The sequence below is a fragment of the Drosophila miranda genome, chromosome XR, assembly GCF_003369915.1.
Source record: "Drosophila miranda strain MSH22 chromosome XR, D.miranda_PacBio2.1, whole genome shotgun sequence".
Lineage (NCBI taxonomy): Eukaryota > Metazoa > Arthropoda > Insecta > Diptera > Drosophilidae > Drosophila > Drosophila miranda.
In genome coordinates, this window is record NC_046674.1 from 16,997,528 (window position 1) to 17,009,987 (window position 12,460).

General features: G+C 46.9%; 5 protein-coding genes, 1 long non-coding RNA gene and 3 other non-coding genes across 10 annotated transcripts in view; 2 read left to right on the top strand and 7 right to left on the bottom strand.

Moving 5' to 3' along the window:
* Positions 1–95: 95 nt before the first annotated feature.
* LOC108151541 (telomere length and silencing protein 1 homolog) lies at positions 96–1,220 on the top strand. The gene is made up of 3 exons (XM_017280201.2): positions 96–313; positions 366–979; positions 1,038–1,220. Exons 1-3 carry the CDS (start codon positions 192–194, stop codon positions 1,190–1,192), a joined length of 891 nt encoding a protein of 296 aa, XP_017135690.1. The 5' UTR covers positions 96–191; the 3' UTR covers positions 1,193–1,220.
* LOC108151544 lies at positions 1,189–1,939 on the bottom strand. 2 transcript variants are annotated; one of them, XR_001774735.2, is made up of 3 exons: positions 1,709–1,936; positions 1,476–1,513; positions 1,189–1,291 (listed from the first exon to the last, which is right to left on the bottom strand). It is a non-coding gene; the product is annotated as an uncharacterized LOC108151544 (long non-coding RNA). The 2 variants fall into 2 exon arrangements; XR_001774734.2 differs by having other exon boundaries at positions 1,189–1,513; positions 1,709–1,939.
* On the bottom strand, positions 1,355–1,450 carry LOC117186856. Its single transcript, XR_004471729.1, has one exon. It is a non-coding gene; the product is annotated as a small nucleolar RNA Me28S-Am2634 (small nucleolar RNA).
* On the bottom strand, positions 1,586–1,681 carry LOC117186855. The gene has a single exon (XR_004471728.1). It is a non-coding gene; the product is annotated as a small nucleolar RNA Me28S-Am2634 (small nucleolar RNA).
* Positions 1,812–1,906, bottom strand: LOC117186858. Its single transcript, XR_004471731.1, has one exon. It is a non-coding gene; the product is annotated as a small nucleolar RNA Me28S-Am2634 (small nucleolar RNA).
* Positions 1,940–2,128: 189 nt separating the features above from the next.
* On the bottom strand, positions 2,129–3,593 carry LOC108151542 (60S ribosomal protein L23a). Its single transcript, XM_017280202.2, has 3 exons — positions 3,485–3,593; positions 2,732–3,111; positions 2,129–2,666 (listed from the first exon to the last, which is right to left on the bottom strand). The coding sequence occupies exons 1-3, from the start codon at positions 3,513–3,515 to the stop codon at positions 2,277–2,279; spliced, it is 801 nt and encodes a 266-aa protein (XP_017135691.1). The 5' UTR covers positions 3,516–3,593; the 3' UTR covers positions 2,129–2,276.
* A 430-nt stretch (positions 3,594–4,023) lies between these two features.
* On the bottom strand, positions 4,024–5,351 carry LOC108165575 (ras-related protein Rab-34). Its single transcript, XM_017301648.2, has 6 exons — positions 4,930–5,351; positions 4,767–4,868; positions 4,643–4,707; positions 4,458–4,591; positions 4,171–4,396; positions 4,024–4,115 (listed from the first exon to the last, which is right to left on the bottom strand). Exons 1-6 carry the CDS (start codon positions 5,205–5,207, stop codon positions 4,057–4,059), a joined length of 864 nt encoding a protein of 287 aa, XP_017157137.1. The 5' UTR covers positions 5,208–5,351; the 3' UTR covers positions 4,024–4,056.
* Positions 5,352–5,403: 52 nt separating this feature from the next.
* On the bottom strand, positions 5,404–8,226 carry LOC108153211 (WD repeat-containing protein 78). Its single transcript, XM_017283034.2, has 5 exons — positions 7,949–8,226; positions 7,507–7,802; positions 6,006–7,456; positions 5,736–5,951; positions 5,404–5,675 (listed from the first exon to the last, which is right to left on the bottom strand). Exons 2-5 carry the CDS (start codon positions 7,687–7,689, stop codon positions 5,450–5,452), a joined length of 2,076 nt encoding a protein of 691 aa, XP_017138523.1. The 5' UTR covers positions 7,690–7,802; positions 7,949–8,226; the 3' UTR covers positions 5,404–5,449.
* Positions 8,227–10,671: 2,445 nt separating this feature from the next.
* The window catches only part of LOC108153210, a 45,070-nt gene continuing 43,281 nt past the window's right edge, over positions 10,672–12,460 (top strand). Inside the window, exon 1 of the mRNA XM_017283032.2 lies at positions 10,672–10,950. Within this exon, the coding sequence (XP_017138521.1) occupies positions 10,884–10,950 (67 nt within the window). The 5' untranslated portion in view covers positions 10,672–10,883. The remainder of the gene's footprint in view (positions 10,951–12,460) is intronic.

Sequence of the window (12,460 nt, forward strand, 5' to 3'; positions counted from 1 at the left end):
TTGCTGATCTGGGATATACCCGTAAAAATCCCTTAAATATGGAGCAAATATCAATATTATATGCTGCAACTATACTATCGATAACTAAACATATCAACTCGATATATTGGTAGCGATTATCGCGCACGCGACGTCCAAGAAAATAAACAAATCGCATTTTCATAAAAATAAAACCATAAACAAATAAAAGAATGAGCGATGCGGCTGATGAAACGAAGACTGAGGGCGCGACGACAAAGGTCTTCTTCAAGAAGTCCTCACGCAAAAATCTGCGACAACGCAAGAACTCCGATGACGAGGAAAAGGAGGAAAAGTGAGTAAAATCAGCGAAAATGCTTTCATTTTTAATGGCAATTTCTCCACAGGCTAACGCTGGACGATATTAAGGAACGCCAACGTCTGCGTCATCGTCCAAATGGTGTCAGCCTTGTGGGTCTGGCCCTTGGCAAGAAAATCGCTCCGGAGGAGGAGTTGGCCATAAAGGATCCCTTCAATGTGAAATCTGGGGGCCTGGTCAACATGGCCACATTGAAATCTGGCAAAATGAAGGAAGCCGAGGATCCTTACGATGTGGGCATTGGCACACAGTTCTCTGCTGAGACGAACAAACGCGATGAAGACGAGGAGATGATGAAATATATTGAGCTAGAGCTGCAGAAGCGAAAGGGTGGTGGCACAGATGCCGCAGACAATGACGACGGTGATGTGAATAAATATCTAACACCCGAAGACGCGGCACTATATGCACTGCCTGACCACTTGCGGCAATCGTCCACGCACAGATCCGAGGAGATGTTGTCCAATCAAATGTTAAACGGCATTCCTGAAGTAGACCTGGGCATTCAGGCCAAGATCTGCAATATAGAGGCCACGGAGGATGCAAAACAGAAACTGCTGCAGGATGCCAAGAACAAGAAGGACGGGCCGTCACAGTTTGTGCCCACGAACATGGCTGTCAACTTTATGCAACACAATCGATGTAAGTACGACCCTTTCTCATCCCATATCTTATGTACATCTCGTTTTATTAAATGCAGTCAATATCGAGGAGAACAGCGAACAGCGAAGACGCAAACGGGAGGAAAGGGAGGGCAAAAAAACAGCACAGAACCACACAGGTCCCAATGGTGTGAAGCGTGCGACCGACGACTATCATTATGACAAGTTTAGGAAACAGTTCCGCAGATATTAAAAGTTCAATGGTTTTAATTATAAGAAAATAGCTTGTTTTATTGTCAAATTAACTACAACTATATTTATATAGGAATAGAAGTGGTGCGTGTTCCACCATCTGAAAAAAGAGAAAACAGCATTGATTAGTCATCAGATTTCTCGCAGGGTCTTTAAATAATTCACTAAACATATCAGTAAGAGACAAACTTATTTCAAAGCAACGAATGACTGAAGCTCAATGAGATTCCTACTCAAAAAATCATCACAATATACTAATTAACAGGATCATGAACTCTACACACCTTTTGGGAAATATTCCAAGCAACCACATATGGGTAATCTGTAATATGTAGAGAAAATTTTGATTAGATGGGATTTACAAAGAACAATTTAGTTTCAGTTTCGTATTACAAATAATATAATCAGTAAGAGATAAAGTTAATTTCATAGCAACGAATGACTGAAGCTCAGTGAGATTCCTACTCGAAAATCATCACAAGATACAAATTTGTATAGGATAATAAATTCTACACACCTTCGGGAAACGATGACCTCCAAGGCTCCATTTTGGGACAACTGAAACAAATATGGAGAATATTTTGATTAGATGGGTACATGAATAAAAGCAATTTGGTATAACTATTGGTATAATCAGAAAGATAAATTGATTTCAAAGCAACGAATGACTGAAGCTCAGTGAGATTCCTACGAAAAATCATCAGAAAAAAAAATATATAATCTGTTTCTAAAATCGCATATCCTTAGTAATTACCTTTTATGCTGGTGGTCCATCTTTTTCGCTCATAAGCAAAGAATCTGTAAAGAAATTAGATTGTTAAAAATGGTATGTTTTAGCTTATGCAAACTTACCTTTAATGATGTGGCTCTTGGATGAATTCTGAAAATAATCGCTAAAAAAAGAAGAAAACCCACCCAGAATCAAGCAAGTTAATGGTTTCTTTTTGAGTGGTTTTTATTATACCCAGTCGACAACTTAGAAACGTTCATCCTCGCGCTCTGTCAGCTTAGTTATTATGTTGTTTATAGAAAGAATTCTATATAGAAATGTAGAATGCGACGCACGTTCCCCACACTTTGCTTGTCTATATGATGCCGATCTTGTTGGCAATATCCAGAGCATCGTAGTCACGCGCCAGGCGCACATAAGCCTTCTTCTGACCATCGGGTCTGATCAGAACGTTCACCTTGGCCACCTTGATGTCATAGAGCTTGCGGACCGCAGCACGCACGTGGTTCTTGTTGGCGCGCAGGTGCGTGAGGAAGACCAGGGTGTTGTTGTCCTCAATCTTCTTCATGGCTGCTTCTGTGGTCAAGGGGTACTTGATGATATTGTAAGCATCCATGCGGTTCCTGGTGGGCACCGACTTCCTGGGGTACTTGGGGTTACGGGGCAGCTTCAAGGTCGTGGGACGACGGAAGTGCACGTTGGTGCGGACCTTGCGAGTGCGGGTACCGAAAGCGCCCTTGATGATCTACACGATTCAGGGACAAGCAGGGATTAGCCAAGAGTAGGGAAAATTGTTCACAGCGAACTCACCTTCTTCTGGACCTTCTTGGCGTTCAGCAGAGCAACAGCCTTGGCCTTAGCAGTGCCCTTGGCGGGCTTAGCACCAACCTTGACTGCCTTCTTAGCCTTAGCGGCAGCGCGAGCCTTAGCCGAGAGCTTGGCCAGCACCGAATGTGGCTTCTTGCCTGCAACCAGCTTCTTCTTGGCATCCTTGACCTTTGGCTTGGCCTTGGTTGCCACCTTCTTCACGGCTGTGGGCTTCTTGACAGCAGCGGTAGCTGGCTTCTTGGCAGGAGCAGCCGCCTTCTTGGGAGCAGCAGCCGCGGGCTTGGCAGCAGCTGGTGCCTCCTTCTTGGCAGCAGCCGGGGCCGCAGCCTTCTTCTGCTCTGGCTTCTTATCGCCAGGCTTGGCTGCAAGCGGAACACCAAATCATATTGATTAGTAAACATCACGGAATGTGATACACACAAAGTTAGGTTAAGCCTGATCTATCACCACCGAAGCAAGCGTCGTCGTGGTCTATATTAAATTTCAACTGGGAATTTCACTTGAAAATAATGGTAAAAAAAAATCGGCTTGATTGTAGCACTGGGCAAGCTCGCATATTGTTAGCCGTGGTTGGACGCAGCCACACCGCACGTGGCGAATACATTTAAACTATTTTCTGCCTTAAATTCGTGATTTAATGCAATTTCTTTATTTCTGATTATAGTCCATGCTTTAGCATTGCTTTGGTGATAAATCCACACATTTTTAGCTGATTTTTATATGAAAAATCCTTACCGGATTTCTCAGTTGGCTTTTTGGGTGGCATTTCTACGAGAAAAAGAAATGAAAAGAACAACCGAGGGGCAGTTGTCAAAAAGCGGAAGCGTAATGTGACAGTAGAGTGGCCAGACCACTAAATATTTGCACTTGACAGCACTGAATGTTGCGCCTAACAGCACTCAAGATAGCGCTTTTACATACCAAACTTTTTTATTAATTAGAATAAGCCAAATATCTCTTTGCTAAAAGTTGCTATACAAAATTAGAAGCATAGCTCCCAAATAAATAACTTGAAGTCGAAGAAAACGAGACAACACATTACGTTTGTGCGCGCAACAGCACTGAAGATAGCGCTTTACAGCACATTACGTTAATGTGTGCAATGACACTCAAGATAGCACTTTACAGCACATTACGTTTGTGCGCGCAACAGCCCTCAAGATAGTGCTTTACAGCACATTACGTTTGTGCGCGCAACAGCACCAAAACGATCGTGCTGTTAAAATGAATGGCAAGGCTATCCACAAACAACAGTTTTTCTTCAAATATCTTTTATTTATTGGCTCCTTAACTTAAAATTGTGAAGGCTAGCAAGCACATCCACTTTTTTGTCTTGAAAAGCGACTACTGAAATAGCTGCGTAAATCTGCAAGAACATTTTCGTAAGGCCAATGACTTGTGACTTCAATAAAAAATATTACCAAATGTTTGCGATTTCACAGATGCCAGCGTCGCCTGTTCCTGTGTTGTGCCTTTGAGGGATCCTAGCTGCTGCTTCACTGCCTCCTCAAAGGCCAATGCAGCTAGCCGTTGGAACAGCTCCGTCACCTTAAAGCCGGAACGCGCCGATACGGACCAATACTCCGCCTGAATTTCTGCGGCTGCGTTGCCCGCCAAGCGCTCCATACGCATGAATTCCTCCTTTGTCTTCGAGGTGAATGTGATTATTATTTATCTATAATTTTACATAGAAATGTAGTTCTCTCACCAAGAGATCTGCCTTTGTGCCCACTAGAAAGACCAATGGTCTCTGGCTTGTATTGTAGTTCAGTGCGCTGGCAAGCCATTTCTTGGCCGAATCCAGGGTATCGCGTCTCGACATGTCATAGGTCACGACAATCACTGAAGGATATTAGTTCTAAGAATCAATATATGATACTTTTCAGTACATACCTCTTGCATTGCGATAATAGGCGCCAGCAATACACTTGAAGCGCTCTTGTCCGGCCGTATCCCACCTGGAAACCAAGCAAAAATATAAATAAAGAAAGAGGAAGGCAGAGTACACCACACGTACATCTCCAGGCTGTAATTGTGGCCAAGTATATTAAAGTTCTCCAGCTCAAAGTCCACACCAATTGTTGCCTTGTAATTGGATTGAAACTTGTCATAGCAGAAGCTAAGGAAGAACGAACCGAACGATTATCATCTTCTACGGGATGGTCTGATCCTGCTCTCACCGATTGGCTATGGCCGTTTTGCCAACGGAGCAGTCGCCTACAAAGATGACCTTGCAGGGCCGGAACTTTGGCTTGCGTGGCAGCTCCAAATGATAGCGCACCTGTGGGGCAAAATCCTTCTCCCGGCTATGTGGCGTCTGTGCGGGACTGTAGGCCGGAGGAAGGTTTCGCAGTGTTGTCCGTGTATCGTGCATTGTGGCCGTGGGAGAAACGGGCAATTGCCGTAGTAGATGAGGCATTGTTAACGTTTCTATTTCAACTAAACAACGCGTCGACATCCGAAAGTCGGCGTCATCGACTGCGCCACAAAACCACAAACTTGGTCGTCGTTGTTGTCAGCGGGGGCGGCTTGAACTTGGTCGCTATGATATGCTCAAGGTACTCGGGGCTATCTTACACTCCGAGCTGTGTTTTGAATTGTAAATACAGGTGTCTGATAAGAGCAACTAAAACCAGGCTTACTTCATGGTTCAAGGTGGCAGGCAATGGAACATTTTCAATTGGAACGCTTCTTTATTCATTAATAATTAAACGCCTTTGGCTGTTTGTTGCCAGCGGGATAGCCAAAGTAGCCGACACTCTTCACCTGCTGATGGAGATCGGGTTCCATGGCCAGCGCCTTGAAGATGGCTCTCTTCAGCTGCTTGTACTGAAAGTGCGGGGGAAAAGGCATGTCCTCGAACGAAAGCATCAGCAGATTGCCGGCCTCGTTGCCCACCGCCAAAGAGTGACCACAGTGGGAAAACCTGAAAGATCATCAACAGATCAGCGAACAAATACGGACAAATCACTTCAAGCGCACCCACCGAAAGGTTGTGTAGTAGATGTTGGCATCTATCGTGGTCGAGGACACGGGCTTCAGGGTGCTGTTGCGCAAATCCCAAATGTCCACGGTGCTGCGGGTAAGCGATACCAGTATGGTAGAGTGGGTGCGACTCCAGCGGGCGCTGTGCACGGGCGAGAGATGGTGGCGCAATGTGATGACCGGCGAGAGAATGCCAGCCAGCCAAATCCTTATGCACCTGTGGGACAAACCAAATAAGTAGAGGTGGAGACTGTAGAGATTCAGGCCTCACCAGTCGCTGCCGCAGGTGAGGTACATCTTGGGGGACCAAGGAGAGAACTCCATGCCCACGGCCGGGCCATTGTGCACCTGCCGCTGCTCCAGATGCTGCAGCGGATAGTTGGTGGAGTACTTGTAGAGGGTGCCCTCGTCAGTGAGGACATAGTAGATGTCTGCCTGCACCGGATCCAGTACCAGTTCCAGGCACTGCGGATGCCGATTGGCCTGCAGCGAGGCCGCCGGCACCGGGCGATCGATCTTTAGGCCCTCCAGCTCGCCCTCGGCCCGCTGCAGACGCTGCTGTTCGAAGCCCAGCAGATGGGGACTGTTTATCAGGCGATACTTGGTGACGGCGCCAGCCCGGGTTATGGCCAGGAAGGGTGTGATAACGGCCGGGCCACCTACATCGCCTGCTATTCGAATCCACCTGATGGCTGTCACTGGCTCAAAGTGGGGCGATGTGCTGCGGTGAGAAATGGCTAGCGGCGGCTGCTCCGGCTGCGAAATATTACGGACCTCGACGCTGCCATTATGCAGGCCGATGGCCAGCAGTTGGGGAGCTGATGGGGAGAACTCCACGGTGACCACTGGCACCTCGTAGTTGAAGCAGCGTTCGGGGTTCACTGGATTCTTGATGTTCCACACGTAAACGTAGCCGCAACGCGGCAATCGGGACATATTGGCATGACTATATACGCCATAGGCCACGGCCATGATGTCGCCGTTGCTGGGGCAGAAGCTCACGTCGCTCACCGCTTGATGGACCCTAGGTAGCGGGGAGGGCGGACTCAGGCGCCACAGAAGACCCAACCGGTACTTGAACTTGACATCCTCAGCCAGCGGATCAGGCATGGCCATATTCCGGTATCGTCGCTGCTGCGGCTCGTACACATTGCTCGCCAGGATGCGCATGGTGAGCATTAGGGCCAGCTTGAAGTTGGGCATGCTGTTGATCGCTACAAACTGGTCCACGCCTCCCACGTGATATGTGGTGACCTCCATTTTCTGGGCGCCCTGCACCTGCACACTCGTGGTGGACGTTTCCAGGTCCTGGTACGTATCGAACATCTCAAAGTTGGACACATACGAGCCAATCTGCTCGGTTGTCAGGCGCTCCGTGTTCACCAGGCGCGACTTCTTCAGCGCCGTAATGGTTTGGGTGTCCGAGTCGACGGTGCGTCGCGACTTGTCCGTGCCCGCCAGCAGCTCCTCGTACCGCTGGTTATCCTCGAGCACCAGCCGGCCCTCTTCGGTGTCTGCTAGGGCCGTCATGCTGTGACGTTCGAACAGCACCACGGTGGGCGTCTTGCGCAGCAGTACCTTGATGAAGGGCGTGGCAGGAGATTTGGCCGACTTGGGGGGCCTGTGAACAGAGGCAGCAACAGAGCCAGGAGTAAAGGTCTCTGGGATGGATGGTTGCTGCGGTTGCTTCGCCTCGCCCAGATGCAGCTTGTAGAGATTGATCTGAAATAGAGCAGCCTATGAGGCTATCCATCAGCGATTGATCCACTCACCCCCAGGGCAATGTCATCCAACGAGGCCCGCATCACGCACTTGGTGCGATACTCGGCCGTCCGCAGTTTCTGCATCTGCTGCTGCTCCGCCGTGGAAGTCCTCATTATCGGATGGTTCCGGATCTCACGGCTCAGCTGCTCGAAATCCGCGGTGCGGTAATCCTTCTTCAGTGTGCGGGACATTTTTCGCTAATGCAGAGCTCGTGCCGCCGGTGGTGGCTCATCCAATTGTTTGTGTGGATGATGACATGGCAACGTTTCGTTGCCACAACCACCACGCGCATATTGCATTGTGCCTGTTGCAAGATGGAATTTCATTAGCCATATTACACATTACTGCATCTATCGGTGGTGCATCTATAAATATTTATAATACATATTTTCAAAAGCATGCAACAACGATGCATAATGGTAGGGAGGAAAGTGGCAGTGGGATGATTACCAAGACCGGAATACTCTAACCGAAACTCCATACAATATGATGTAGATATGCATTTAAGTGTGTGTCTAGATATCCATATTTAGGTATAGCAGATCATTCGACCCAATCCAATTCGAAATACATGTTTTTGTAAACAAACCGCCATTTTTAAGTGTGACCGTTTTGCACATTTCAGTCTTCCTCTTTCATAATCCATAGCGGCTGTTCCGCACGACTGCATTCGATCTATTGTGAATGGACACCTGAAAGCACATCAATCAAAAACTATTTTTGAATTGCAATTCCGCAACAGAAACGCATACTCTCACGGAAGGGGGACAGAAAATATATAGTACACTGTGGATCATAGGGAATACAAATTTGCAACAACCATCCAGCCAGTCTTTAACTAATACGTGAGTTTAAAATTGTTCTTTCAAAATGCCCGCTTCCTATCTTCTTGTTTCTTCCTTTTTTTCCTTTCCCCACTCGTTTCACATGGCTGCAGTCACTGTCTACTGTGAATGGACCACACAAATTTCCGCGCGAAGCTGAACGAAAAATTGTTAGTGCTATGACCTGTCGCAAGAAAAAACACACTCCACTCGAAAAAGAAGAGACCAAAAAGCAAGAAAAAACAATTCAAATGAAATTTGTATTCCAATTAGACGCGTTCCAAAGCAATTTGCCCGGACGAAGGCATTAGAAAAAGGGTCTTTAATTCCGCCACAGCGGCTGACAATGGCCAAAAGATGGAACAGAGGAAGAAGTACTCTGATGTGTGTCCAAATACACACATCCACACAGATCCGCACACTCATATCTGTAAGTAGAAGTCGAAAAAGAAGTTGTTTTATGTTAATTTGCTTTTATGCTTCGCTACGCTGATTCGCTTAATGAACAGACTGCGGCAGAAGCAGCGAACCGGCAGCGGTAAGCCAAGTGCAATATGTCAAATGGAGAGGAGAGGCAACCGTCCGCATGATGAGGAAGAAGTTTACTCCAGCATGGGGGCTCCGGGCTCCACTGTCCATTGCACGTTGATCAGCACAGCGGCAGCAGGCGGCAGGAACAACTCAGTCAACGCATCAAAGCGTTAAGCAATAAATGTGCAGGCGAACAAGAGCAACAAAAGCCAGAAACATTTCCCGACAGTCTTTCAGCTTTGCGTGCATTATGAACTTTGCACGAGCCAGCGATCACCTGTTGTTGTTACACATTTTTGGCCCACAGCCCAAGACGTCAGCAGAAGCAGAAGCAGCAGCAGCAGCAGCAACAATGCAGTCGGCGAAATTCACTGAACCGCCACCAACGCAACGCTGGCTTCGGTGTTGGTGCTGGTTTTGGCGTCGGCAGCGACTGCGACTTCTCTGTCGCCAGTGTGCACACACTGAATAAATCTGGAAATATTTGGATTGTGTTTTAATAATATTTGAGGTAAGTTTTAATTGGAAATAAGGTGAAAATAAAGAAAATTCCATTGTTTGACCCACAGCCAACCGACGCAGCACTTGTAGCAGCAAAAATGCAGATAGCCAGCAATGCAACGGCACCAGCGATGCTCTCTCTCTCTCTCTGCTACTTCACGGACAGAATCTTTAAGGAGGTACGTCCTATCATCAATTTTTATTGTCAATTGCTGGAAATAATTGACAAACTCCAACCATTCCAACGACATTTTGTGGTCACCCTCCTAAACACGTTCATAAAGTATCTTTTTACGAAGATCTAATTGTCCCCAGCACGCCCTTTAAACACATAAAACTTTATGTCCATTCAGTGGTTCATCTCGATCTGGCCTATCAAATGTTGCCAGGCCCTTAAATATCATTCTTGTTCATAGTTCATTCATTCATATCAGTTTTTACACCTGTTTTATGCCTCCACTGGCCCCAATGTGCGCTGGGCGACGTCGACAGTGACGCTGACGTGAACGCCAACGGCTACGCCGGCAGTCCGCAGTCGGCGCAACTGTTTGGTGTAACATATTTTCTTTTTATTTTTTTATTGTAGCACGGAGCTCCGCAGCAGAGCACGATAGTAGCAGGGCCCAGACGCGTTTAAGCCAAGCTCATATATATACTTTTTTTCGTAACAAAAACCGACTTTTTATTCGTTAATTAACCGTCGTGAGGGGCAGAAGTGTTTTGGCTTTGGCTCTGGCTCTGGGTCTACTCTGGCTCCGGGTGTTTGGGCGTGAAAATCGCTTAACGGAAGCTCTTGCGGAAACTTGCGGCGGGGACAGGTCCCACAATTGAGTCCACTGTCTCACCCGATGACACATGACACTTTGACTTTGACAAAAACAAATCGAAAACGCTGCTGCTAAAGAAGAAGTAGGGGAAAAACGAGAAACACCTGAGCTAATCGCTCCACATTGAGCATAACTTTCTTGAAACACCGGCCGCTCTGTCGCTGCCACTGTCCGTGTGTCTGTGTGTGAGTGAGCGCAGTCATAATTTGTGTCGCGCACCACTTTCGGACGCCCAAGCTCGGTCTTGGTCTCGGTCTCGGCTCTGCCCTCGTCGACTGCAGACTGCAGTTACAGTTGCATTTGAACCCGGCGCGTGCTTGTGCTTGGACGACTTGTCGCCCGCTCCATTCCGTCCCATTCCCAGGGTGTGCAACACTAACAGACGACTCCCGGCGCAGTTAGTTTTTTTGGTTTTGTTTTTGTTTTACTGCTTCCATCTGAAGGTGGCGCGTGCTCAGTGAATGACTCAAGAATGTGTCTAGTGCCGGTGGAACACTGAGTAATTCAAATTTTATGTTAATCAGTGCCGATCCGCGCTTCGATTTGCTTTCCATAATTAATGCGAGCTCTGTCAAATGTTAACAGCATTTCGCAATAATCAAAAACCAAAAAAAAAAGAAACACCCGCATAACCCTAAACGTGTTCACATAACGAAACTAATCAACGATCTTATCAATCGGACAACAAATTCAATCAGCAAAATGTTGTTTTGGAAGCGTCTTCGTCGTACCCCCAATGCTGCAACACTCACAGACGACTCTCGGCGCAGTAAGTTTTTTGTTTTTGTTTCAGTTTCTGTTTCTGTTTTTTCCGTTTCCATATGAATATGTAAGGCCACGCCCCCCGCCCACATGGCGCCCATCGGAAAGAATTGGGCAAGAAAGAAAAATTGATTTTTGGTTAGTCAGGTGGAATATCGGTTTTGGTTTCGAATATTTCTCGGCTTGGGCCACACGAAATCTCATCTCATTTGCATAATTTGCATCTTAAAAATTATTTCTGTTTCGGTTGCTGGTTTGTTGTTGCTTTTGACTGGTTTTTATTGATTTGATTTTGAGATTTTGTGATTCCCGTCTCCGTCTCCGAGCAGACCCATGTCCATGCCCCTGAATCTGAGCCCATCCTCATCTTGAGTGTCGCCGCATAATAAATAACCAAGCAACATTTTATCACCTACAAAATACCTCAAACCTTAGGCCTAAAGCCTGAAGCCTCCTCCAAGCCAGACAAATACAAATGAGAGCGAGAGCTAGAGCAAGACCTAGCCCTATCCATTCCATTCCATTCCATTCACTGGAATGAATAATATCTTCTATCTGCTCATTATTCGAATTCTCACAGAACTGGCGCACATCTCGTCTGCTGCTAAAAAGATTTATGAATGGATATAATGTGTTTAACATAATTATGCATATCGCAGAGACTGCCAGAAGATAATATCTTACTATTCCTTTGCTCAGTTATTGAAAGAGAAGTTTGGAAAGCTCCAGAGAGCTATCAAAGAATGAATATTCTTTGAATAATCCATGTTTAGATATCCTCCTATCATTGCGTACTCCTTTCTGTGATCTGTTTTCCAACTCAGACCGCAATCAGGTGTCACCACAGATTTGTCCCAATGGCCAACGAGGTGTAGCGCCCAAGTGCCAGCGCCATTCCATCAGCAGATTCCTTCATTTTTTCAGATGTGGTTGCGCCTGCGCTTCTCCCATTTCATTTCAGCTCCATAACTTTCCACCTAAGTGCCGCCGACTATCTGTCTGAGCCGATGATGACGGTGGAGACTCTGTCGCTGCCTCTCCTCTGTCACCCTGCGTCTGGCGATCACAGTTCTTGGGTTTTTATTTTGGTGAACATGACTTTGACTTGTGGTAATTTGATGTTAATGACAATCATCAGCCGAGGGACACAGACAGCACCAACAGCCAAAGTCGCAGCCGCAGCGGCAGCCGCAGCCACAGTCATAGCCAGAGCAGTGGTAAGACATCGACACCGCCAACAAGTAAACAAGTAGAAGAACCCCTCCCCCAACTCCTTGGACTCCAGAGCACGCTTAACACGATTCTGGAAGATCACCGAATCGTCTGCCTGCCTGCCTGCCTGGCTGACAGCCAGAGAGACATTTTTATGTGCGTTCCGTTCCCAAAAGTCGTGGCCCATAATCGGCTTAGACATAGGTCGTCTCTCTCTCTCTCCTCCCTCTCTCACTCCTGTTGCGGTCTGGCGTTGACACTTTTGGCTATTGAGTCCATTTAGGCGTTCGTGTTATTAGTTCGTG